General features: G+C 52.7%; 1 protein-coding gene across 1 annotated transcript; it reads left to right on the plus strand.

Annotated features, from left to right (window-relative positions):
• The first annotated feature begins 7 nt into the window (after positions 1 to 7).
• LOC105239723 lies at positions 8 to 26,753 on the plus strand. The gene is made up of 11 exons (XM_034670979.1): positions 8 to 58; positions 3,794 to 3,957; positions 8,809 to 8,888; positions 9,685 to 9,808; positions 12,430 to 12,546; positions 14,432 to 14,551; positions 17,862 to 17,970; positions 22,686 to 22,889; positions 23,748 to 23,839; positions 26,216 to 26,331; positions 26,570 to 26,753. Exons 1-11 carry the CDS (start codon positions 31 to 33, stop codon positions 26,700 to 26,702), a joined length of 1,287 nt encoding a protein of 428 aa, XP_034526870.1. The 5' UTR covers positions 8 to 30; the 3' UTR covers positions 26,703 to 26,753.
• Positions 26,754 to 27,737: the final 984 nt, after the last annotated feature.

The following is a 27,737-nucleotide window of genomic DNA, read 5'->3' on the forward strand; positions in this document are numbered from 1 at the left end:
CCGGGGCGGCGGCCCGGGCGGGCGGGCGACATGCAGCGGGACAGCGGCCAGGCTGCGGGTCAGTGGCTGAACTTGCGCCCCTCCCCGTCGCGCGCGCCCCGCTGCCCGGGAGTGCGGAGGTCGTCCCCGGGACGGGGTGGGCGCGCTCCGGTGCAGCCAGCCCCGCGGCTCTGGTGTCCACGCCCGGCGGGCCCAGGCCCTGGAACGTCACCCGGCCTGCGCCCCTCCCGGTCCTCTCCCCGCGCGTCCCGGGGCACAGGTGCCCGCCCCGACTTCCCGCCGCCTGGCTGCGGTGCTGTCTGCGGCCGCCAGTGCCGAAGCCGGTGCGGCCCGGGCTGCAGGGCTGGCCTGCGATCCGGGCCGCCGCTCACGGTCCAGGGCGCTGCTTGGGGCACAGGGGCGCGCGCAGTCAGCGGACGACTCTGCTGTTGAGAGCGGTTGCGTCATGGGGCCCTCGGCCAGGCTAAGGCTCTGACTCAGCGAACCTGTGCTCACCTGTCCGATATAATGCCCCCAGCGACCTGGGGGCGGGCATTGTCACATCTCCACAGTGAGAAACCTAAGGCGTTCAGTAACCTGATCTGGGCCCCGCGGGTCTTCAGGGCGTAACCAGGATTGGAACCCAGTTCTGCGGGTGCCAGATGTTCCTGCCAAGTGCGCAGGTGTCAAAAGCGATGCTGGAAAGGTTCAGGTCTTTGTCCAGAGCCTTCCCTTTCGCAGAAAATCCCATTTTCTAACCTCATAGGAGAATTAAGTGAAAATGATTTAATTTGCTCCTGGCTTCTGGCACTGGAGGGCAAGAGGCATTCGAGCCTAAAGTTGAACTGGCAGAAGGTATTCTCACGTTCCAAAGCAGGCTTTGACTTAGAATAGGAGCAGTTCTTGGCTATTGCCTCCTTCCTGAGTGCCAGGCTCTGTAACAACAGCTTCAATCTTCACTGGCCCCTTTCCATTTTACAGGTGGGGAAACCAAGGTACTGAGCAATGATATGGCTGGTAGATGGCAGAGCCGGACATTCTAGCCAACTTATAGGTGTGAGCACTGCACTGTGCAGCCAGTGGGAGCCAGGGCTCCAGGGTAGGCACAGCTTGTCTCCGAACTGGAGATCATTAGGACATCATAGAGCATACCTGAGCTTCCATTTACTCATAATCAAAACGAGGGCAATCACCATGGCTCTTGTCCTCCAGGGAACGAAGACTCAGTGTTAATCAAGAGCTCTGTGTAGTCTGTGCTGTCGCCAGTGCTGTTTCTGCAGCCTCTGCCTGGGGCCTGGAACTCTGTCCGACCCTGGTACTTATGTCTGTCCCATTCTTATGTCTGTCCCCTGAATGAATAAATCATCCTACGGCTGACTCCCAAATGGGCCCCTCCCTGTTGCCGCTGTGCTGGGCCTTTGGAAGGAGGCCAAGGCCGGGGAGATTTGGGACTGGGCCCAGCAGGATGAGGGCATCTGAAGTCAGGCTGTACTGAATGCGAGAGGATTTCTGTTCATTAACAAGGTGGCTGGGAAGGTGGAAAGGACAGACAGCCCAAAATGGAGGGTCCCATCTGCCCCTACCCTGCTGTGGACATTCAGAAAGTTCACTGACGTCCCTGAACTTCCTTCTCCACCTGTGGATGTCACCATGGTGATGAGCCATGCTGAAGATTAAAACAAGATAATACACACGAAGGGTCTAGTGACCACCCATGTTGACTCTACCTTTCAGTGTCATTTAGATCAGTTGGATGCATGTGGGGCTGGAGAAGCACAAAGGCTCAGCCTCCTGGAGCCTCAAATGCTAGGCCAGGGCATCAGGACTTCATGCCGAAGTCAAGGGAGTCATAGAGGGATGTGAGCAGAGAGGGAGATGGTGGCACTGTCATCTCTGGGCCCAGAGGCAGAGATCTCCAGGAGGAAGCTGAGTCTTACATTGTTGGCAGGCATGAGATGGGTCCAGCCCCATGGAAGGGAATGTGCCAGCCAGGGTGTGTCTGGTCTATCTGGACCACAAATACACATGCCCTTTGACCCAGCAACCCAGTTCCTAGAGAGCCCCCCACATGCATGTGATGCCATGTTCAGAGACCAGGGATAACCTGCATGTGTTACCAGGGGCTGCTAAATGCACGGTGGCCCATCCACACTGGGAATATGATGCAGCCTTCCCAAAAACTGTGGCAGCTCTAAATGGCCAGCAGAAGGAGCTCCAAAGCACAGTCAACAACAGAAGCAAATCAAATTCAGTGCAACTAGTTTGCCATTGTGCAGGGGACCAAGTGTATGTAAATGTGCAGACTAGATCCGGAAGCGCATGTGACATGCCCCTCACCATGGTTGCCTCCAGAGAGGACCTGGGTGCTGCAGGATGAGAGAGGGGTGAGCTAGCTGTAGCTTTTACCATTACCCCATGAATACCCCCCTTGAATTCTAAGCCATACGCATGAGTTATGACTCGAAAATACTGTCTAAAACAAAACAAAACAAATCAAAAAAGAACAGTGAATGGATTACAAGGTCTTGGCCATGTGGCTACAGAAATGGGGACAGGCCAGGAAGGTTCTGGAATTCTGGGTTTGGTTATCGCTATTTGCCACCTTTGCTCTTCCTTGGAAGCTGAGAGGAAAGTCAGTGATTCCTTCCTGCCTTTCCTCATTCTCGGATGAGTCAGTGCCTGGAGCAGTTTGGCAGGGGGCATTTCCTGCATCATGGCTTGTTAATAAGCCAGGATACTGATGGGGTCACACTTGAGGACATACCTTGTGAGTTGTAACCTTCCTCTCAGCATGGGGAACCACAGCCAGGACAGGTAGAGGAGGAGGACAGACCACTGGGCTGGCAGCCAGGAGACCTGGGTTCAAGATTCCACTTGGCCTTTCCTACCTGGGTTTTTCTGGATGATCGCTCTGCTTCCCTGTACCTCAGTTTCCCCATCTACACATGGACCTGCATGTGTGTGTAGATAGGAGAAAGCACAGTCAGTCGCACGTGCACCTACTAGACCCGAGCTATGCAGTGTCCCATTCCCACCTCCCTCCCATCTGTAAAATGGGATCAGGGGATAACTTGGCTGCAGTTGACATTCCCGAGGGATACATTTCTGCTAATGCACCAATTTAAAATGCCACCAAAATAAGAGCCTACTAAGTGCCCTGTGCTGTACTTTACAAGTTTCAGTCTAATCCCCACCCCCCAGAACGTCAGCTCCAGGAGGACTGGATTTCTGTCTGTTGTGTGCGCTCATGTCCGTACACCTGACGTACAGCAGGCATCCTGTTGATCCCTGTTGTGTGACTGGCCTCTCAACACCTCCACGAGGCAGGCATGAATTCTGCCCCAGCATGTGCCACAGGAACTGCAGTCCCTGCGGGTGAAGCGTGTTGCTAATGACATGAAGCTCATCCATGGGAGTGGGGGTCTGACCCCAGATGGTCAGGGTCCAGAGCCCACGCTTTTAACAATGGTTAAATGGTTAATATGTTAAATTGCAACAGATGGTGGAATTTGGATATTTGGTTTTATAAACACAATTTTGTTTTTACATTTAACCATTTTTAAATGCTTAAATAGTTCAAAAGGCTGTGCCAGCTCCCTGGGGCCTCACTTGTTTCTATGCACCAGCTCCGCTATGTAGCTACCGTTTGTGCCCCAGAAAAGTGACCGCCAACTCTGGTTTCCAGAGTTCGCTGTCACTTGTGAGCATCTGAAAATGCACGCGTCACACTACAGAGTGCCTGTGCCAGACAGACCCAGAGGGTGGCGATGATTCAATACCTCGGACCTTATGGGGCCATTTCTTCCTGTTTCAGCACCTGCAGAACCCCTTCTCCCATCTCCAGATAAGACCGGCGGCCTGCCCCCAGGATGCTCCGTGATCCGCACCCACTGCCGGGACCCCACGTCTCTGCCCATGCAGCACGTCATGCTGGCCAACCAGGGTAACCCAAAGGAGCAGGACACAGAGGAGCCAAAGGCAAGTGCAATACCCAGGCCAGGCACGGAGCGCTGGGCCAGCATTGTTACCAGCTGCATGCTTAACATTTCCTGTGTTCTGAGCTCTGGACCGGGAACCCCTGTGCCTTGTCTCTGAACCCTCTCAACCTTGTGAGTTTGGTATATTTACCCCCACTTTTCAATGAGGATAGAATTAAGGCACAGAGAAGTCAAGGAACTTGCCCAGGATCACACAGTAAATGGCAGGGCAGGATTTAAGTTCAGAGTGCCTGGGCTCCCAAGCCCAGCCACTCCAGGAAACTCAGGGTTGCTGGTTAACATTCTGGGATTAGGCGAGCCATTCTTACATGGAGACAGCCTGATCTATTCTGAAGTCTAAATACAGATCATCTACCAAAAAGTTTGTTCCACAACAGGTGCACAATTATTTTTTTTTCTTTTTCCCTTATTATTGTAATAGTTCAAGTGAGAGATGACCAGGTCCGCTTAGAAACCCGAAAATAAAATAACCCTCTGTATGCATTAAGATGAGCCTCAGCTTCACATAACAGAAAATTCCCCAAGTAATAGTGATTTAGACAACATCGAAAGTATTTCTTTCTCATGGAAATGACATATAAAGGTAGGTGGTTTGGGGCACTATGGAGGTATCACACCCAACAAGAGCCCAGACTCTGTCCATCTCATTGCTCTATTATCCTTAGCATGCTGCCTCATAGTCCAAGGTGGCTGCTTGAGCACCAGCCTTCATGTCTGCATCCAGCCAGCATGGGGGAGAAAGAGGTGAAAAAGATGCCTTCCTTTTATGAAGATGTTCCAGAAGTTGCATACCATACTTCAGTTTTTCGCTATTGGCCAGATCTTAGTCACATGGCCCCAAATGGCTGCAAGGAAGGCTGAGAAATGTATTTATTCCAGGTGGCCATGGGCCCAACTAAAAATCAGGGTTCAATTTCTTTTTTTTTTTAAAGATTTTATTTATTTATTTGACAGAGATAGAGACAGCCAGCGAGAGAGGGAACACAAGCAGGGGGAGTGGGAGAGGAAGAAGCAGGCTCATAGCAGAGGAGCCTGATATGGGACTCGATCCCAGAACGCTGGGATCACGCCCTGAGCCGAAGGCAGACACTTAACCGCTGTGCCAACCAGGCGCCCCCAGGGTTCAATTTCTAATAAAGAAGGGTAGAATGGATGCTGGGGAGATGACTGGCAGTGTCTGCCACAGCCACAGAGAGATGTGTGAGGAGCTGAACTCAGGCTTGGTTCCCCTTTAAGCCACAGCTAAATCCCAATCATGGTGGCACTTTCTTGTGTATATCTTCTTCGTGTGACCGTCGCAACAAGCCAGCTCCACTTTCTGGGTGGATGTGCACTCAGAAGTCTAAGGACTTTCCAGAGGCAACAGGTGCAGAAGGCGGTGGAACAGGATTAGAACCCAAGAGGGCTGACCTCCATCCCAGTAACAGCCACCCCACAGGCTTCCTAGGCCCTGGCACCTGTCTGAGCCTGTATGGCCCTTACAGACAGTGAGGGAAGAGCTGGCACCTCCCCGCGCAGAGGAGGACACCGGGGCACAGAGGGGTTCGGTAATGTGCTGGAGGTTCCACAGCCAGTCTGTGAAGACGCTGGGATGCACACGGGGACCGTCATGCTCCTGAATCCATGCTCTGACCACCACCCTCTGTTGCTACACAGAGTCATCAATTCTCCCCGAGGCATCTGGTCTGCAAAGCTGGTTAAAGCCAAGATGAGAGATTAGCTAGGGGGTGTCTACTAGGCTTCCATTAGAAAAAAATAGAAAAGCACTTCTCTTGCAGTGTTAGTTTATTTCAGAAGTAAATGAACTAGAATTCTGACTTAAGAGGACCGTGATATCTAAATGCAGGGACCCAGGTTTTAACAGTTTAACCTTTCTCATCGTGTCTAGAACCATGTGATGCACGAACCATCTTGTAATAAACATCCTCACTTCAGGTGCGGCGGCGCAGTGGGGAGGGGGCTGGTGCTGCATGCCCTTTAACTAAGCCCCTACTGCCCTCGTGCAAATAGCCAGGACCCAGACTTTGCTGAGGAGTTGACTGTAAAACGCACAGAGGCCCAGAGTCTTTCCCTAAGCATGCTTATAAGTAAGCATCATCCGAGCTTTGGTCTGGTTCCCAAAAGAAGGACACGAAAAGTTGCATAAACTGAACTATTTTTCTCTTTGATGCTTGCTCAGTCTCCTTGTAGAATCCTGTTCATGAGCGTGTCCTTGAGGTCTTCCCTCCCTGGCCAGGAGAAGACGCATGTGCAGAGTCCCTGCTAGGTGCCCGGTCCTGTGCTAGCCCTTTACAAACACTAGTTCGCTGGCCCAGTGCTGCCTTTTGCATCATACGTAGGAGCTGCAGGGGTAAGGACGGCTCTCAGACCCATGGCGCATCAGAGCTGGTGAGGGGTTGGGGAGCCATGTCTGTCACTCCAGCCCCTTGTACCTCCCACTCCACCTTGCTGACAAGAAAATTCTGTCTATTGAACCAAATATCCAAAATTCACCATCTGTTGCAATTTGAATATGAAAGGTCTGTGCTGGTCAAGAATCGTCTCAGAAAGGATTTCACCCCCTTGGATTTTGCCAATCAAAACGGCAAAATTGACCCTCTGCTCTGCTGAAAGTGGGCTTTCTGCTCCACTGCCAACCACACTGTTTTCTTCGCTCTTGTCTTGCTCACTGTGTTCTGTGCTGCCTTTTCTTTTTTAATGGATGTCCTCAAGTGTGTGGGAATGTTCTCCACGCAGTAGCACCCTGTGGTAATGACCAGCTCACGGTGTACGTGGCTCTATTTAGGGCAGAGTCAATTAAGTGCAAATCCTGTGTGAGAGATGGAGGAAGAACAAAAGACTGCAGAGAAACATATCCCAAGTGCCTCTGTCTCCATGACTATAGTTTGTGGGCAAACTAAGAAAACATTCAGGACAGATTTTCTTGTAATAAAGAAGCTGAAACAAAGGGCCAGCGACAGCAGTAAAATGATAAACAAGCACACTTATTTTGACTTTTGATTTATAATCCGAGGAGATAGAGAAGTACAATAAAATACGTGGAAATATTTCCTCTAATTGGAAACAAACGACTTCCCCTCTGTGCTACAGCAGGAGAGCTGAGCAGGGAGAGGGAAGGGCGCAGCTCTGGCTGTGATGCAGGGCAGAGGTCACCTTGCCCATGTCCCACTTGACCCCAGGCAGCTATGGGGTCTCCCTCAGGAGGCACAGCTCCAGCAGAAGCCATGGCGTGCTCCTGGCTCTCGGCTGGGCTCAGCCACTCAGTGGCCAATCACACCATCTTTGAGTGTCTTCCTGTGGCATGGGATGATGATCATATTTGCTTTCACTGGGGAACGTGAGGCTCACATTCAGGAACACGGGTGTTGGGAAGCCCTTGGTGAACTCCACTGTTCAAAAGTGTTCACTACGAGGAATCAAAGCTGACCACAGTTCCTGGGAGCTCTCCAGGGTCCTGAAAGAATTGTCCTTCACTTCCAGATTCCAGGGATCTGCATAGTCTGTGCATCAGAAGGGAGTGAGAGACAGTGTCATTATTGTGCACCTACTGCATGCCTGGCACCTTGCTAGGTGCTCTGCGGCTCTATCTCATTACCACACATGCTTGCTAGCCTGGCTCTTTGCCTCTTCCTGGCCTAAGCTCTGCCCTCCCGCTCCTTAAGCCCCCCGATGCCAATTGCTGCCCTGACCTCTGTCCTTCAGTCCCCAGCACGTCTGACCTGGCTGTGGCAGTGCCGAATCATCACCCAGGCAGCCAGCTGAACCACTGACCAGCTTTGTATCCCCTGGCTCCGGGAAGGCCGAAATGCGCATGTCTGGGAGGAAGTTTTGAACAGGAAAGCTGGAACAGTTGAAACAGGGGTTTACAAGGGCACATTCTGAGTTCTCTCTACCATTCTGGGCACATGCCTGTGTTTTGTTTAGGAAACTTGGAATCTGAGCCCTGAATGCAAGGACACCCAGGCTGTCATTCTGTAACCCCTACCCCTTGTAATGAGTTGTTGCAATTATTTATATACAACTCAGCCTCCAGCACTGGGCTGTGAGCTGCTTGAGGGCAGGGCCTGTGTCCTACTCAGCCATCTAGACTCCGAGCAGGCACAGAGCCCTGGTGATAGCAAGGGCTCAGGCACTGTCAATGGATCCAACACGCACAATGAATGAAGAGTAAGTCTGCAGCTTGGGTCTCTCTCCCAAGACTGGCTTCAGTGGAAGAGAGTTCAATCCTAGTGGCCTGCACTGAGTGAGCATTTCCTGGGTACCTGGCCCTGTTTTAAGAGCTACGTGAATATTAACACATTTAGTCCTTACCACAGAGCACAGGTAAGGACTGTCATGATCTCCATTTTACAAGTGGGGAAACTGAGGCACAGGGATGTTCCTAACTTGTCTAAGGCCAAACAGCAGGTAAGTGGCAGAGCTGAGATGTGAACCGGGCTGGGCTTCAGTCAAGTTCAAGTGTTAACCTTCTGCCCCCTGCCCACCTGTCGCCCCAGTGCCGAGGTTTGGTCCCAACCCCCTGTGAAACTAGTCACCTAAACCTTGGGTTGCTTTCTTGATCACACCCGATGAGCATTCTGCAGCTTGGATGAGAAGGAACATCCCAACTCCCACACCTGCTGGGGACTGGGGCAGTGATCACATCTCCGTGCCTCGTTCCCCTCATGATCAGGGGATGATCTCTACTCTGCAGAGTTGCTAGGAGGTGAGAGGCCACGTGGACAGAGAGGACACTTTAGTGTCCTGTCATTACTGATGTAAACTGTGATGGGAATATGGTAAATCATGACTGATGGTCTCAAGGTTTTCCTATCTGCTATTTCTGTTTCAGAAAAGGAAAGGGGGCTGGCCCAAAGGCAAGAAAAGGAAACCCCCGAGGGATATTTCTGTTCCCCGCGCTCCTGTGACAGGGTAAGATGGGGCACACTACCTGATGGGGTACTAAGACAGTGGCCATGTGTGCAGGGCGTGGCCATGACCCTATCTCAGCCTTGATTTATTTTCTGCCAGGGGCCTCACATCATAGGGAGGGGATGTGAGTTGTTAGTTCTTTAAGCTGTAATAAGGTTCTGACGCTCAAAGGTGAGGACAGAAGAACTGTGTGTGGGTCACAGACCAGAAGGGGGTGGCTTTGGGGCCCACAGATCTGGTTTCCCTTCCAAGCTTGCAGATGTGGGTGCTCTGGAATGAGCTAGTTAACCTCCATCAAGGCTCAAGATGCCCCTCCCAGTGCCCCCAAACCTTGTCCCTTGTCTCCTGGCATCTTGGGCTGCAGAAAACAGGTCCCATGACAGTCACTGCTCTGCAGGTCACCCTGCTATTCTTTATCCCCATGTTTCCCAGGGTGAAGGCCTTCTTCTCCATCTCCTGTAACCCTGTGGACAGGTGGTATTACGTATGTCCATTCCACAGAGGGGGAAACCGAGGCTCAGACTTGCCGCCCACTCTTGGCATGCCTCGTGCCCCGGCCTTGGGGAGCCTCCTCTGGCTCCTCTCTCTTTCATGAGTCTCTGGATAAATCAGCCATTCGAGTATTTCTCCCTCTTGAACTAAGCTCCATTCACTGGTTAGATTGAAATATGGGCAAATCCATGATTGCTTATGTTTATAAAAACCAGGAAGTGGAAATCGCTCCCCTGGGCCCGCTGCCCCTCCCCGCCCCCTGCGGTCGGTCACTCAAGCTGCTGTTTGTTCCGTTCCGGCCCAGGTACGTGATCTTTCTAAACGAGCAGAGGAGCCAGCTGAGGGCCAGGCACCCAGATCTGCCTTTTACGGAAATCACAAAGATCTTGGCAGCGCAGTGGGCTCAGCTGTCTCAAGAGAAAAAGCAAGTAAGTCCTTTTCTGCGTAGAACGAGGAGAAAGTGGCCCCCTCTGCCAACAGCCTCCATTCGGGGCTGTTCCCCTCCCCCAGCCCATCTTTTCACACAGGAGCCACAGGGAACCTTCTGGAAAGCAGGCATGAATTGCCTCTCACCCCACCCCTTAAAAGAAATGCTGGTTCTCCCTTGCTTTTGGCTCCCACCATTTAGCAAACTGGGTTAAGCAGAACCACTAATCCACGAAACATAGGTAACTTGTCAAATAAGTTTAGGAAATTCTGTAGTAAGTCATGTGAAATAGGCTTTTCCCTCTGTAGAATGTTTTGGGAGCATTTAATAGGCTTCTGTTCCCTTAAAAAGTATTTCAGTTGAGGCCACGCTCTCGCGGAGGGAGGCATGGAGGGAGAGACGGAGGAAAGCACTTTGAGGACATGAAAGTCTCCGAGTCTCAGCTCTAAGGTCAGACATTTCTCAAACTAATTCTACATGGAATCCCTTTTCCAGCAAACACTTGTAATCTCCCCGGGAAGTATGTTCTGGGGGTCACAGGGGAGGAAACACCAGCTTGTGGGGTAGAGCCAGGGCATATGTGTCCACCATCAACTTCCACCACCCCCTCTTCTGTACTTGTCAGCCACACTGGTCAAGCCATGCCCCCTCCAACGTCACCTCCTACAAGAAGCCCTCCCAAACCCCCTCTAAGTAGGTCTGACCCGCAAAGCCCATACTTTTCCCAGAACAGCCTCTTGCCTTCAGAGTGTCATTTTTTGGGGTCAAATGCCATGACTCTGAGATAAACTTCTTCAAATCTCTGCACTTTCAGCTTGTCTTGGCCACAGAAAGCCCTTGGTTCAAATTAACTATTACAGAGAAGTCCTAATTTGGGGTGGGAGGTGTCAATATCACCCTTCTTCTTACAACCCAGCTTACAACCACTTGGGAAATAGATCCAGTGGCCAGACACTGGACAACCCCTAGCTGTCCTGGAGAGGACAGGCCCCTGACTATGGCCAAGAGGAGACAAGAGCCCTTGCTCTCCACCAGGGTCTCAGAGGAAGGGAGAGAGGGCGGGACTCCACCCAGCATCTCTGATTCTAGCCCTGGCTTAGCACTCAGAGAAGCCACTCCTGCTAGTGCAGGAGAGACCGGGCGGGGTAAGCCAGTGGGGCTCCCTCGGCACAGAAGGAAACATCAGGAGTGGGGAGGAAGTGTCCCCATCACACATGCTAACTTGTCAAATCAATCAAAGCAGAGCTACTGTGGTTACACCTGGGTGAGGATGATTAGGGTCGGTCTCCACCTGTTACAGTGACTTAAACCCCTAACATTCCAGGCTGAGCAGCTGAGCCAAAGCTACAATTTGCCATGCAAATTAGCAGGGTGCTGGCAAAGCCTAACACATCTCTGGTGGGACAGCCAGAAGCAGAGTCTCTGGTCCAAGGTTTTAGGGAGTCTCTGAGCTATTTTCATGATCTCAGAAATCCTTCACCCTCTCCCTGCTCCAGCTGCCATCCTTGGAGCTCCTCCAAAGCCTAGTTTTAAAAACCCTGCCTTACACAATCCTCAGCTGTCCCCTTGGTGGGACTCAGGTCCCTGCAAGAATGGGGCTCAGGCTGTGTGCCAACTGACAGGTAGAAAGAGGGTCCAGAAGCCTGAGGAAAGAGGGAGGCCATCTGAGAGACTGTCTGCTCCACACTTTAGAAGGACGAACCCAGCATATCAATGCTTTAAAATCATTTTAACTTAATAACGTGATTATTTATTTCAAATTACCGAGTGTCTAAAGTAAATAACCGCTGTGGATAGTCATTACCTGACAAGCGTTCTTCGGGCAAACTTTTGCCCTCCATACCACCCATGCTTTCCCCCTGCTGTCCCTGGGTTACACCAGCCTGGTGTGGCTGGAGATGAGTCAAGGTTCCCGCCTTCGGGAGCTCACAGTCAAGGGGGTCAGGACCTGAAGTGGACTCATACAATCCAGGGTGAGGATTGCCCGGGACCAAGGTCTGTTCCAGGACTGGCGTGCTCCAGCAGGTACCTGAGTGTGGTAGCGCACAGCCCAGCCTGATGGCATCAGAAAAAGATCCTTGAGGAGGTAAATAGATGCTCTATGATGGATCTTGTAGGAAAAGTATGATTTGGCCAGAGGAGGACAGGCGAGATGGGTGTTTCTGACGGAGAGAAAACAGTAGCCGAGGGGTAGCTTGGGGCTGGCTCTGATTTGTCCTTTATCACCAGTGCCCAGCCCGGCACGCTGCACAGGGTAAAGCACTGATTTTGCATGAGTGATGATTGACTAGAAGTGACATGTCCCTCGCAAGGGACCTGAGAGTGCTACCCTCCTCTGCGGTCACCAGATCACACGTGGCAGAAGGGTGAAAGCCGTGGGACGGGGAGAGGGACAGATTCCAATAGGTTGGAAGAAAACCTTCTGTGGGGTCAGCATCATTCAAACGAGGAATGAACTTGCTGGTAGGTAGTGAGGTCTCCATCCCAGGGGTGTGCAAGCAGAAGCTGGGTAGTAGCTTCTTGGGACCTTCCTAGAGAAGTCAAGGCAAATGGGATGAGGAGCCCCCCCCCCCCCCCCCGCAGATAAGGAGAGTCTGAGAATCACTGCGCTCCTTCTTCCAGAGGTATGTTTACCAGGCGGATGAGGACAAGCAACGCTACCTCCGTGAGCTGCAGGCCTACCAGAGCTCCCAGGCGTACCGGGCCTTCCTGCGGAGGCAAGCGGCACCCGAGGCACATGCACTNGGGCGGGGGGGCTGGACTAGCTCTCCGTGACACTCTGGGATGTTTGACAGCAGGAAGTGGGTTTGGAAAGCCCTTGGGGCTAGTCCCGGCCCCACCTGGTGTTCGCACCAGTCACTTTCAATTTAAAGGCCACATCCTCATATCTTTTGGAGACAAACCCTTTCTCCAATAGATGGATTGTGGTGGTCCCTGCCCAGCAAGACACCTGCCCTGGCTTTCTTCCCTCCTTCCACTCACCAGCCCCCTCCCCCACCAATGCTTCCTGGCATCACCACCCAAAAAACACCACTCACACCCAAATCCTTGCCTTGGGGTCCAGCTCTGGGGGGTCCCAGCTGAAGGAAGAGAAGGGAGCTCCATTTACTGAGTGTCCACTCACCGTGCCTTCACCGTGGAGGGCACCCCCCCATTCATTGTCTCTTCCTCCTCATTGGAAGTCATCACCAGTCTCCTCCCAGGGGTGCGTGCCCATGGGGCAGTGTTGGGAGTCCTCAACCGGCAGGAGTCCGGGAGCTCAGGTCTAGGGAGGTGAGCTCCTTACCAGTGGTTCGGGGTCCACCACCATCCACGGGGAGCGTTGTTCCCTGCGCTCTCTGTGGTCAGGGCTGAGCAGCGTCCCCAGGGCTTCCCCACAGAGCCCATCGGTCCCCCACGCTGCTGCTTCTCACTCCCACCCGAGCTCTCTCCTCTGCTCAGGGTGTGGGCTCACGAGTCCAAGTGCCCGGTTCAGATCCCAGCTCTGCCATGCGCTGGCTCTGTGACTTAGCACAAACGCTAAAGCAGTTGGTGCCTCACTGTCTTCATACGAAAATAGGGCTGTAATCGGTCCTTCTGAGCAGGGCTTGGTGCAGAGCAGAGGACTTAAATCACAGGGAGCAGCACGTGGCAAGAGTTCAGGAGGCATTCACACTGGGTCCCCCCTCTCTTGCTCTGCAGCAAAGGCACCCCGTCTCAGCTTCATCCAGAGTAGGGATTAGCAAGCTGCTCTAAAGGGTTAGACTGTAAGTATTTTACATTTTGTGGGCCCTGTGGTCTCTGTCACAACCGCTCAACTCTGTGGTTGAAGTAGGAAAGTGTGTATTGTGTGCCATAGACGGTGTGTATTGTGTGCCAATAAAACTTTATTTATAAAAATAAGCAGAAAACCAAGTTGGTCCCCAGGCCTCTCCACTCCGGCACATCGTACGTCCTGGGTTTCCACCTCACGTTTGTTTTTAATCAAGCACTGGCAGATAACAAACCATCGATCTGAAAACCCCTGATCTAGCCTGTAACTGTGAGCAGACACGCTCAACCCCCTGAGCATAGTGGGGCCTCCGGTCCTCGTCACGAACGTCGGAGCTAAGGAAACTGTGTCCTGAGACCCTTGGCCAAGGGTCCACTGAGAGCAGCTGTCATTCCCTGCGGGTGTTTTCCTCCCTGAAGATGCCACTGGTCCGACTTAGCAGAGAACACCTCATCTTATTTAAATCTTCAGTCTCGCGGGAACCCCGCGGCGTGCTAACGGTTGTGGCTGTTCGGAGACTGTCCCCGCACGAAAAGCTGCAACAAAGAAAGTCCATTCCAAGAGAGCGTGGTCTGTAAACCAATAAGCTACGTTACTGCCTGATGTAAAACGTGGCAGTGGCTTAGAGCTTATCATATAAAAATCTATTAATTACAATAAATAATTTTTTTAACATCACCTAGAATCCGCCATGCTAATCAAAAGAATGAACTCTTTTCATTTCTCCTTGTTTCTGGCTCATCGTTCCATACCTGGCCAGGTGCTCCTTCACTGAAGTCAGGGTAGCCTCGTGGGTTTTAGAGTCAGGGTAGCCTCAGCGTGGCCTGAAGCCAAGCGCTGGTCCTGCAGCAGGAGCCTGGGGTCACTTCTTAGCCTCGGGGTGATCACCCCTCCGTCAGATGCTTTCTAACTGATGCCAGTTGTGTTCCAGCAGGACCAGGCGCACCAGGAAACAGACTGGAGAGGGAGGGCCTTCCCTTCTCAGCGCTTGGTGTAAGTATTTGTTTTCAGGGGTGGGGGGCGGGCAGTGGTTTACGAAACATCACCTCATTGGGCACGGGAGACTGAAAAATGTTCATCCCCAAAGATATCGAGGTCCCAATCCCTGGGACCCGTGAATGTTACTTTACAGGCAGAGGGGTGGGTCTTTGGGGGTGTGATGAAATTGAAATAAGGGCATCCTATAGCCACAGGTGGCCTTGTAGGAGGGAGACAGAAGAAAAGGCCACGTGACCACAGCAGCTGAGGTAAAGGCGACGTGGCCATGAGGTGAGGGATGCCGTCGGCCACCAGAAGATGCTGGAAGGGGCCAGGAAGCGGTTCTCGTCTAGAGCCTCCAGAGGGAGCATGGACCGGCCAACACCTTCATTCTGGCCCAGACAGGCTGATTTTGGACTTTTTTTTATTTTTTTAAAGATTTTATTTATTTATTCGACAGAGATAGAGACAGCCAGCGAGAGAGGGAACACGAGCAGGGGGAGTAGGAGAGGAAGAAGCAGGCTCATAGCAGAGGAGCCTGATGTGGGGTCGATCCCAGAATGCCGGGATCACGCCCTGAGCCGAAGGCAGACGCTTAACCGCTGTGCCACCCAGGCGCCCCTGATTTTGGACTTCTGGTCTCCAGGACTGTGGGAGAATGAGTTCTATTCCTTTAAGTCACCCAGCACGGTGACTGATGACAGCAGCCACGGGAGACCGAACTATTTGGGCGCAGGATTTTCTGTCTTGCTGGAGTGTGGCTCCTACGTCAGTCTCTCGTGGAGGCCTTTACTTCTGTGTTCCTGAGGCACGTGGGCACTGAGCCCCGCTCTGTGGAGGCCGTGAGGGTGCAGAGGAGGGGAAAGCCGGTCCTACGGCTCCTGGCCAGGGGAGGCTGGCAAGTGCGAGACAGATCATTCCAGGAATCGGCTGTGGTGGAGACAGGCCAGTGCTGAAGCCTCTGAGGCTGTCTAGGTGTGTTAAGGGCAGGTGGTTCTGACTCGTCCTAATGAGGAGTCATAAGAATACATGGAAAACTTCCAGAAGGCATGCTGGGCATGACAGAAGTGGATGGAAGTAAAGCTGGGGGTGCTCTAGGCAGAGGACACAGGACGGACAGAGACCCAGGGAAGGGAGGCCACGTCAGGCATTCAGGGCACCGAGGGCCGTTCGGGCTGCCTGGAGCAGACAGTGGGCACATGGGGACCAGACAGGGCTGCAGTGCCTGGAGTCACCGGACAGTACGAGCTTTGATGTAATTGGTAGGTGTTTCCCCTTTAAGCTTTAATTGACAAAGAAATATCTATTTCACTAGCAAACGAAGAATAACTGAAAATGAATTTTAAGGGGCAGCTAGATGTGTTTGTGATGACATTTTCTGGAAGGCTACCCAAGAAACTCTCACCAGGGGGAGTAAAAATGGGATGGGGGGAACTTTTACTTTACACCTCCCTTTTTTTTACTTTAAGCACACATTCATAATAACTTTTAAAGTTGTTTATGTGCACTACCTTTTATCATGACGATAAATTGATTTGAGGACTACAGTGCCAAGGACTTCCTAAATCTGTCATCTGCCTGAACGGTCAGCCCCTTGGGGCCCAGGTGGGGCTGCGGAGGCAGAAGCCCCCCGCCCCTCCTCTGCCCTGTTCAGCCAGCTGCTCTCCCACTGACCCAGCCACCCCTCCCTGGAGCCTGCACTGGCCCCCTGCCTACCTGTCAGGCCGTCCGTGACCTGGCATCCATCCCCCCTCCGGTCTCCTCTGCCTACACGTGCCCACCTGCCCTGGAGGGGTGCCAGCTGCTGTGCCAGAGCCTCCCCTTTCTTCCTCACCCACCCTGTGACCTCAGACAAGCCCCTACTGTCCTCGCGACACGCAGCTCAGAGTACGACTATGAATGGATCCGAGCCAGTGACTCAGTGTCTCGTCCACAAAGAGTGAACTTCAGTAATTGTTCCAGTTGTCATGACCGATTGTATGATAAGGATGCATTTCTGCAAGCAAACGCGAGAGTGCAGAACTTCGTGTTGACGTGTATGTGCAGTTTGGACGTTTACTCTGATGTCTCGGCACCAGCCCCGGGGCGGGGCGGGGGAGGCCTTTCTCGGACGTGCTGCACCACAGACCTCTCTCCGGTCCGTGAAGTTCCCTCCGGACTCAGGGCTCTCCAAGCCCTCCCCCATCTTTCTCTCTGGAGCTCCCAGGGCTCCTCCCCCGCTCCCCTCTCCTAGCAGTCCTTCCGCTCATTTAGCAAGAAGTAGAGCAAAGTCTCACAGAGGTTGTGCAAGAAATCACACGACCTCTTCCAGGCCAGGGGCACATCTCCAGGCTGAAGGAGTTCCTCTCTGATAAGGGACAGAAGTCCTAGGGATCAGGGAGCAGCAGAATATCCCGAGCCTTATAGCTGCTGGCTGGCCCGGGGTCGGGAGAACATCTGAAGTCTTTGTCAGGAAGCATCTCTTACGAAAGCTTAGGAAATGTTTACATCCCTGAACTAATAAATGTAAGCAAATGCATACAGTTATGTATGTTTCTTAATTAATTAGGTTTTTCATTTAAAAATAATATATGTGCAGGGCACCTGGGTGGTGTAGTCCCTTAAGCGACTCACTCTTGGTTTCAGCTCAGGTCGTGATCTCAGGGTCATGAGATCAAGCCCCACAGTGGGCTCCGTGCTCAGTGGGAAGTCTGCTTAGGACTCTCTCTCTCTCTCTCCCACTCTGCCTCTCTCCAAAATAAATAAATAAATATTTAAAAAGAATAATAATAAGATGTGCATGGTAAAAACAAATGCAAACGGCACACAGAGGCTTCCAGGCGCCAGCCCGCCTCTGCGTCCCAAGGCCTCCACTCTACCCAGCTTCTGGTGCATCTTCCAGAAATATCCGTGGCTACATGCGAGCACCTATGGGTTAGTGCACAGGTATTTTGATAAAAGGACCCATCTTTGTTATTTGATCCTAGAGCTCATTTTGGTTTAAGATTTCAAAGTAAACTCTTTGCAAAGAAGCAGAACCCAGAGTTGGTTGTGCAGTTTCTCAAACAACACTGCCAGTTACCAGAACTCCCCGCTGTTCCCTCTTGGCCTCATTCCTCGCACTCCCCACTCAGTGACAGAGGTCTTGGGATGGCTTGAAATTCTCAGCTGAGCTTGGAGAGCCCTCAAACCAGCAAGTGGTTTCCCAGAGGGAAAGGGACGCGCAGGACACACGGGACTCAGCCCAGCCCGTGGGTCGTCCGGAAGCCCATCTGAGCCAAGTTTACGTTCAGAGACCATGGGAACCCTGCGTTTCCGCCCACCTCCGAAACGCTTCTGTCCACAGGGGGATGGAGGCAGCGACCTGTACTGCAGGACCTGCAGGCAGTTCTTCAGCTCCCTGCACAACAAGAAGGAGCACCTGCTGGGGAAACAGCACCTGCAGAACCTGACAGGTAACCCGCCGGCCGCCCGCCCTGCTTTTCATCTGAATTTTAAGACTAGATCTAATCAAACACTCTTAAGATCATGTGTGTATTGGGAGCGGTTGGGGTCTTCCAGGGAACAGCTTACGGAGTCGCCTCTTCATTCTTTTTATTCACTCTTTTGAGTGTAGTTGACCCACGATGTGACATTAGTTTCAGTCGTGCGACCTAGTGATTCAACAAGTTGCAAGGTCATGCTCCGCTCACAGGTGTGGCTACCACCTGTCACCACTCAACGCTGTCACAGTGTCATTGGCTCTGTTCCTGGGCTGTGCCGTTTATTCCCATGTCTTCCTCGTCCCGTACTGGAAGCCTGTACCTCCCCCTCCCCTTCGCCCGTTGCCCCCACCCCCTCCCCTCGGCAATCATCAGTGTGTCCTCTGTACTTATAGGTCTCATTCTGCTTTTTGTTTGTTTCTTCATTTGAGTTTTTTTTAGAACACACATATGAGCGAAGTCATGTGGGATTTGTCTTTCTCTGGCTGACTTATTTCACTCAGCATAATACCCTCTAGTCCCATCCATGTTGTCGTAAATGCCACAAATATGTATACCCCACCCCTTCCTCATGCACACTTCCGTGGATGGCCTCAGGCTGCTTCCGTGTCTCCGCTATTGTAAATAATGCTGTGATAAACGGGGGCGGGGGGTGTGTGTCTTTTTGAAGGAGTGTTTTCATTGTCCTTGGGATAAACACCCAGTAGTGGAATTACTGGATCATATGATAGTTCTATTTTTAATTTTTTGAGGAACGTCCATATGGTTTTCGGAGTGGCTGGACCAGCTTGCATTCCCACCAACAGTGCGTGGGGGTCCCTTTCTCTCTGCATCCTCGCCAACACCTGTTGTTTCTTGTGTTGTTAATGTCAGCCATTCTGACAGGTGTGCAGTGATCTCCTTGTAGTTTGGGTTTGCATTTCCCTGATGCCGAGCGATACTGAGCATACTTTCATGTGTCTGTTGGCCGTCTGTAGGTCCTCTCTGGAAAAATGTCTGTTCGGGTCCTCTGCCCGTTTTTTAATTGGGCAGTTTGTTGTTCTGGTGTTGAGCTGTATGAGGTCTTTACGTATTTGGGATATTAACCCTTTACCGGGTGGGTCATTGGCAAATATCTTCTCCCGTTCTGTAGGTTGCCTTTTGCTTTATTGATGGTTTCCTTTGCTGTGTAATTTGCCCCTTCACTAACCTCAGGGCCTGGATTCCACACTCTCCCTGCCTGCAGCCTCCGTGGCCAAGTCACTGGGGGCTCCCTCCCTCCCTTCGCCCCACCACCCAGGTCTTGCTCAGGTGTCACCTCCTGGAAGACGACCCCTGCTGGCCGTGTGCACAGCTGTGCACCCCCCACCCTTCCCTCCTCCCCAGCCTTCTTTCTCTTCATCTTCCATCTTCTAGCGGCCTCTTTGCTCTCTATGTTGTTTGCTGTCTCCCTCCAGGATATAAACCCCTTGTGTTTGAGGATATTTCCCTTTCATTCACGGCAGTACCTCCTGGGCCTAGAACCACGCCCGGCACGCCCAGTAGGCTCTGCATGCCCGTTTGTGGAGTGAATGCAGGGATGCATGAATGAATATGTTCAACATATAACCCTTCAGCACGTACTCTTTCCTTACTGAGCCACCTGCCAGGGACACAGAAAGAATGACACATGGGGCGCCTGGGTGGCTCGGTCATTAAGCGTCTGCCTTTGGCCCAGGGCGAGATCCCAGGGTTCTGGGATCGATCCCCACATGGGGCTCCCTGCTCTGCTGGGAGCCTGCTTCCTCCTCTCCCACCCCCCTGCTTATGTTCCCTCTCTCGCTGGCTGTGTCTCTCTCTGTCAAATAAATAAATAAAATCATTTAAAAAAAAAAAAAAGAATGACACAGAGCTCTGTCCCAGGGAAACTGAAGAATGTGGATTAATACAACGTCCCATTAAAATGTCTTGCATTCAAGTGAAATTAAAACAGCATCCCATTAAGATGTCTTGCATTCAAGTGAAACGAGTCCCACAGCCCAGGGAGGCCCCACAATGATTAAACCACGTAGCATCGCAGGTGTGCTCTGGGGCTGGCAAAGATCCCCCAAGAATGAGAACAGCTCTGTCAAGTGCTGTAGTAAGGGGTGACATTTGTTTCCCTTTTCCACCATTACTTCATGTTGTTAGAACTAGATCAGACCTAAGCTTGCTGGTAGGCAAGCTGGTAGGCACCATGCTTGCTGAGTGGCCTGGGGCCAGTTACTTAACCTCTCTGTGCTACCACTGCCTCATCTGTAAAGGAAAGATGAAATTGCCCACCCCTCAGGGCTCTTCTGAGGACCGACGTCAGTGCCTTGTGTGGGCCTGGCACGGCCCAGATGCCACTTTCTCCACAATGTCTTCCCTGATCCCGGACTTGGGAGGGGGCTTCCTGGGACCCCTGAAGGTCCACACATACCCTTGGCTGTGCAACGATCATCCCGTTGTTGTCACCACCCCACAACATACACATGCACCCGCATCGCTCTGCGCTCCCGGCGGGAAGATGAGTGTGGGTCAGGACTCATCTCTGGCCCCGAGCAGATAGTCAACACTGGATGAAGGCGCGCATAGACATACGGCAGGCCCACGTTAAGGCTGGGGTTTAACAGGAGATAAACCACTTTCACTAATGTCTTGTTTAAGGTGAGTTATGGCAACGAAGATAGAAATGCATCTCCTTACCTGCATTGAGCGCGACCTGCGCGTTCCGATGCTCGGAGCTGTACTGGGTAAATTACCCGCTGAGGAGGGTTAAGGCTCATTTCAAAATCTATAAAATCGTGTGCTGGGGGACCATGAAGTCATAGCTCCCTGTGGCTGTGATCGCTGTGACTCTCTGAGGGCCTCTGCTGTTCTTTAAAAGGAAACAGACACGGGCAAGCCTCACTCCGTGTTCCCTCTAAACTGCCTACAAATTCCACCTTGATGGCCGGGCTCTTGAGAGCTTTTCAGTTTCTACTCGTATGGCTGCGATTTTGCTGGGAAGCGGGGCTTTGGGCAGGTCCGTCTCTGAGTCTCTGAGGCTGGGTCCTGCGGGGGAACGGGGATGTGCCCCACTCCCCTGGGGGCCCAGGACTCACCTGGCTTTGTTGTCCTGGGGTCCCCCGAGGGGCAGTGAGCCCCGGGATCGCCTGGCCTCGTTGTCCCCACCCCGAAAGAACCTGAGCTGTCCTGTCCCTGGTCTCTGCTTCCGCTCACGGAAGACTTGTGGAGACAGAGTTCACATACCCTCAAGTTCACACTCTGATAGCGGTTCTTGGAATATTCGGATACATTCAACCATGACTACAATTAGGGTTAGCATGTTTTCATCACCCCAGAAAGAAGCCCTAGGCCCATTAGCAGCCACCCCACTCCCCAATCCCAGGCAAGGACTGAGGCGCCTTCTGTCCCCATAGGCAGGCATAGCTTTGTAACACTGGATGTCTGCTTTCCGTGGAGGGCCCACCAGGCTTCTCCACCCCGCTGACATCTTCGGGGGACAACAGCCAAGGGTCTGAGTATGACTCCCTGCTCTGCCGATTGCTCCCTTTCAAGCCCTGGGCAAACCTCCACCCGTGGCCTTTGTCCACAGTGCAGAAGGGGGACAGTGACTGAGGACCTCATGGGGCTGACGTAAGGGTTGGAGGAGGTGATCTTGGGGCAGCCTCTGCCCGCGCCAGCACACCCTGGGTGCCCCTAGCACTGCGGGGAGCTCGGCCTCAGTGTGTCAGCAGCGCCCTGCCTCCCACCACCCCTGCCCGGCGACACTTGTGTCTCCCCTCCAGTTGCCTTGTCCCAGAAGGGCCTCCCTCAATCCATGCACCCATCTTGCTCCTGTTCATCCTTCCCAAGACCCTCAGAAAGGCAAGATTGGTGAGGATGTGGGGGAATTGTAGCCCCAATTTGCTCCTGGAGGAAATGGCCTCATGGTTCTTAGCACGTTATATGTCGAGTCCTCATATGACCCAGCAGACCCACCCCTGGGTGTGGACACCCAGCCAACCGAAAACATATGTTCACATGACATCGTAAACGTGCATAACAGCCTTATTCATGCTAGCCCCAAAGTGGAAAGAACCCAGAAGTTCATCACCGAGTGAACAGACACACAAAATGTGGGCATGTGCCATGGAATATTATTCAGCCCTGCAAAGGAATGAAGGACTGATGCATGGCACAGTGTGGGTGAACCTTGGAAACGTGGTAAACTGAACAACTGGTCACAGAAGACCACATAGTGTCTGGTCCCAGATATATGAAAGGTCCAGAACAGGGAAATCTATAGAGACAGGAAGCGGATTGGCTGTTGCCAGGGGCTGGGGGAGGGGAGAGCAGGTAGAGGAAGTGAGGGGAGGGGAGAGCAGGTCAGGGGGGCACCAGCTTCCTTTTTGGGGTGATAAGTATGTTCTAAACTTGACCATGGTGATGACTGCACAAGTCTGAATATACTACAAACCCCTGAATTGAGTACTTTAAATGGGCAAATTGTGTGGTATGTGAGTTAGAGCTCAACCAAGGACCTCTCCGCCAGGAGGTCCCCCTGCTGCCGCCCATCTGGCCCCGGGTCCGCTTATTTGTCTGTTTGCCTGGGGACTGGGACGGAGCAGGGACGGCCTTGCTCGCATCTGGACACGGGGCCCAGAAATACCGCTCATTTTTGCTCATGGGGCTGCCCTTCGCCACGGGATTTCTTTGCTTTTTAGGGAAATTCGAAAAAGATTCCACTGAGTACTTAAAGCATCTGGAACCTCGGGTGAAGGAGGAATGTTGGAATTTGCACAAAGGGAACTTGGAGGAGGACGCCGAGTGCCCTGATCCACTTCCACTAGGAGGCCTGTTTCCAGAGGAGCGTTTTTCTTCACTCGACTTGTGTTTCTTGCAAGAGTTTATCTTTAAACTTCTGAAAAGTAAGTCGTCAAGTTCAGCACTTTCCTAATGGCTTTGTGATCTGGGGTTTTATGATCCGTCAGAGTAACCAGCAATAAGGAGTTACGATATTCAGTGGAACAAAAAAATGTCATCTAGGAGAATAACAGTGAGTAAAAATAATAATCACATGGGAAATAACCCATAACATCCACTGAGCCAGGCACAGGTCTAAGAACTTTAGACAAGTTACCTCTTTTAATTCTCATAAAAGTATTGCAAGGTTGGTAATAGTATCCTTTCCTTTTAAAAAAAGGAAAGTGTGGGGCGCCTGGGTAGCTCAGTTGGAAGAGCATGCGTCTCTTGATCTGGGGGTCATGAGTTCGAGCCCCACGTTGGGTATAGAGATTACTAAAATAGATAGATAGATAGATAGATAGATAGATAGATAGATGTTAAAATAAAATAAGGAAAGCGCAGCACAGAGAGGTTAAGTGACTTGCCCATGGCTGCACAGCTGGTTGATGGCTGAGCCGAAATTTAAACCCAGGCCATTGGGTTCCATGACCTGTGTTCCTCACAACTTCCCCACAGCCTCAACTATGTGAAATTACATGTAAATCCGCACAAAGTTTAATGGTGGTTGTCTGCAGCAGGCAAGAGGAGGGAATTATGTTTTACTTTATTCCTTTCTGTGTCTGCACATTTTGCCCCAATGGACAGAGATGTTCTTTGTATTATCAGAGATAGAGAGATCTCTGCTAGAAAGGATTTGGGGGATGACCTGCCCATCATGGGGCCTCAGCTGGTGCCTGGAGGGGGGTATAGTTCAAAGAGAAGGGGAGCTGTTTGATGGGAAAGAACAGGAAAGGATGTCCTTCTCGTACCTTTCCTCCCAGTCAAGGAATTCGAGCTCCAGGAGCTGAGGAAGACTCTAGAAAGAGCCCGAGTGGAACAGGAGGACTTGCAGAGGCAGCTGGTAAAGTTCCAGGTGAGGCACCCGGGGAGGGAAGCACCCACATCCCGGCTCCGTGGCCCCCTGCTCAGCCAGGGCCCTGCAGTGCCGGGAAGCCAGGGATGAAGCCTACACGGTCTGCTAAACACCGCGTCACAAACCCTGATGTCCATCGCCTGTGCACCACCCAGGCGCGAGCGAGTGTCCGTCCGTGTTATGTGTCCTTACAAAGTGCAGTGTTCTGTCTGGATGTGAGGCCCAGGGATTGTGCTGCGGGCCTGCTCGTGCCGTGTACTTGTTCAGCTCAGCGCTCTGTGGTAGCCACGTCGCCATGTGGCATTTGGCCCGTTACTTCTCACTGGGGCGGTTGTCCCCATTCCCTCGTGGGGGCCCCCGGTGTGTCCCCAGCCCCTCCCGACTACGGCTGGGGGTGTGATGAGTGTCCCTGCATGTGTCCGGTGACGGCATCCGTGGTCTGGATCACACGCCCCCAGGGAAAGATCCTCTCCCTGGGCAGGTTTGCATAAATTCAGGCGTGCATGGGTGGCATCTATTTTAATGAAAAGCTCAGAGAAGAAAACGAGGGGAAACCATGCAGAAAATCAGTTTTTAAATGTGTTATTTTATTCTGATTATAAAATTAACATATTCATGGAAGAAAATTTTGAAATTTCGGAAGAGTGTGTGAAGAACGTTTAAATCCAATCCTTCGAGAAACATCCTTAGCATGTCAGTGCGGCGGCCTCCAGGCTGCCTTCTGTGTGCCTCTCAGTCTGTCTATTCCTGTAGATGAAGGGAACTATATTGTCCGTAGGTCATCACGGATCTCTCCAGGTCTAGATAAATATGTCTCTCTCTGTGGAGGGAGGGAGAGAGGGAGGTAGGAGAGACAGACTGACAGGAAAGATTGGGATGGGAGACCACAGTTTTGAGTCCTACGCTTTCCATTCTATGACATGGTGAGCCTTTGCGTGTCTCCCTCCCTGTGCTTTCACGAATCACTCTCGTGACCGTACAGTTTCATCAGAAGGAGGAACCGTAGTTGAGTCCCCGTTTCCCACTCGCTGGGCGCTTGGGTCACACCCAGGAATTCTGTCACAAATGACGCCGTGCTGAACGTTCTGTCCATCTCTGCACTCATCCTCAGCGGCGCCCCTCAGAAGGGGTGCCTGCAAGTGCCATGGGCAGGGGATCGAATCGGGCTCTGCCCTCAGCAGCTGTGTGCCGAGGGAATGTCCCCGGTCCTTGGTCTTTCACGTGTCAGCCGGGGATCATGGCGGGTCTGCCCCCTTGGGTGGCCGTGAGCCATGAAATGCCCGACTCCATGTGGAGCTCCTGGAGGGCTCTCTGGCAGGGTACCTGGTGCCCGATGATGTCACCATCACACATAGCCCTCTGGGGGCTGTTCCCCGCATGCTCCCTCCAGCAGGCTCTTCACCCCAGACTTCTCTGTTCCCCAAAATTCTGCTGCAATTCCTGGCTCCTTTGAGTGTAGTTCGTCCCCTTTCCTGCAGCTTGCTAAAAAATTCTGAAGAACGCTGAATGTTTAAATAATAATAATAATAATAGTAACAACAGGAAAGAAAACAACTAGCTATCCAAAGACGCCACAGCCTGACCCAGCAGCCTGGGCGGCAGGGAGGGTGTGTGCCATGGGGGGTGGGGGCCTGCCCCTTACTGTCCATGACCTGCGAGCAGGGTGGCTCACTGAGATCCCAGTCCACATCGCAGGGGAAGACAGCTGTGCCCCCATGCTGGCGAGGCCCTGGCATTCAGACACCCTTTCTCCGTGGGTGGGAGCCCAGCCCTGCACATGCTCCTTACCCTGAGGCCGCCCCATGCCTTCCCTGGCCCGGGCCTGATTGCTGCTGTGGAGCCGTGCGGCCGGGAGCCTGAAAGCAGCCAGCTCAGAAGTCCAGTGCCACCGTGCATCCAGGCCCCCCTGCCTGGCTGTGGGGCTGGGCGGGCATTGACCCCTGGGAACCATGCTTCCCCAGCCTATAGAAGGAGCTACAGTGAGGCAGAATGGGCCCAGGGAGGGGGCGGGGTAGAAGGATTTTAATGGTTGGGGACTGTGTCTGTGGCTGGCTGGCCTGCTTCCAGGAGCCGTGTTGGTGGGGTGGGGGGGTTGCCCTTCCTGGTTTAATTGTTGACTTAGGAGTTTACTTATTTACTTACCTATATTTACTCATTTACTTGTTTTGTACTTTATTTCCTTATTTATTTCCTTATTTACTTTTAATTTACTTACTTTTTTTTTGTACTTTCCTATTCACTTATACGTATATTTATGCACTTCTTTATTCACTTTGTTGTCTATTTACTCCTTCATGTGCTCACGCATTCATGCCCTGGCGTGTCTTGCTGCTGCCGAGGGCTGGCCGGCCGTGAACACCCAGGTACCCCTTGCAGAGCCAGCAGCAGAGGCTGGAGGCGGAGCTGGCGGGCCTGAAGACCTACCGCATCATCCTGGAGAAGGAGTTTGAGAACCTGAACATGGTGCTGATGCTGTCCCGCTTCGGCTGCAGGTGATGGACACGGGTGAGCCCCTGTCTCAGGCAGCCCCTCCCCACTCCCCTGGCCCCACGCACCCCGTGTGTGTTCTCCGCCCCAGGCCCAGTGCATAGTAGGACTCCAGGAGTATTCGAGGGGAGGTCAGGTGAATGGAGGGCAGCTGTGGTTTGTGCCGGCATCTGCAACAGCCCTTGGGCTCCATCACATTTTTGTGGCGGTACACTGCTCTGAACCCCCCTTCCAACTCTGCAGCGGAGAGCAGTGTCCCTCCCCCGCACCGGCGTCCGGCCCTCTCCCAGCGGCTCCCGGGTCAGCTTCCACACGGAGGCACCTCTCTCCTCGGAGAAAGGACCGAAGATCCTGGGACTTACGTACCGGACAGTGAGAATGGCTCTACTGACGAGAAAATAAATTGGGTGTGTATGTTTGTGCAGCAGACTCGCTCTGTCTTTCTGCCCCGGTCACGGCAGGGTCTGTGCTGTAGGTACTCCTCCCTCCCGGGGGGGGAAGAGTTGAGCAGCTTTGATTTGGGAAGATTTTGGTCGAGTGCTTCTGTCTTTCCACAGCTAAGCACTGCAGGGACTAGGGGCACCCCACCCCTACCCCCACCCCTGCTCTGGGAGCACACCCCCTCCCTCCCTCCGGCACGCTTTGGTTTCCTTGCTGCTTTGTTACAAGGACAATAATCACTGCCCATCACCCTCAAAGGATGGGGTGAAGATCAAGTCAGATGATCGGCTTGTCTGAGTTTGGGCCCCCCAGGGGACAGACCCTGAGATCAGGATTTGCATGCAAATGGGTTTTTGGGGAGGCTGGGGAGTAGGGAAGGGGAGACAGCCAGGAAAGATTGAGCTATTTGACCAAGAAGCCAGGGAGGGCGACTACAGGCTAAGCCCTGGGGAAACCCTGGGAGCCACTACAGGACACGTACCCGAGAGCACTCCACCTGCTGGCCAGGGAGCTGGGGTATTTATCCACGCACTCCCTTCAACCATTGCTGGAGGGTAGTTTCTGGAGGGTTAATCCCCTGTCCTTCCGACCTGCACCTGCGGTGCGGCTGGCAAAGGGGGCACAGGAGACCAGAAAGCCTTGGGCTGGGAAATGCATGCTACAGATGGAAGGCTGGCCAGGGTGCCCCCTGGGGTGGCAAGAACAAGGAATGTGGGTGGGGCACCAACACTGTCTGTTGTGGGAAGGTCATAAGGCTTTCTAGCCTATTAATGGATTTGCAGCCAGAAGATGAGGGTGAGGAGTCATGGTGATTTCTGCACACACAGGGTGTAGACACCAGGGACTGGGTCTGGCTGCCTGCAGCAGAGACCTGACCACAGTGGCCTCACCACATAACAAAGCAGCAGGGGCTGGGACAGCAGCCACCAAGAGGGGTGCAGGCTCCGGCATGTGGCTCTTGTGTGTACAT

The sequence above is a fragment of the Ailuropoda melanoleuca genome, chromosome 11, assembly GCF_002007445.2.
Source record: "Ailuropoda melanoleuca isolate Jingjing chromosome 11, ASM200744v2, whole genome shotgun sequence".
In the NCBI taxonomy this organism is placed as follows: Eukaryota; Metazoa; Chordata; class Mammalia; order Carnivora; family Ursidae; genus Ailuropoda; species Ailuropoda melanoleuca.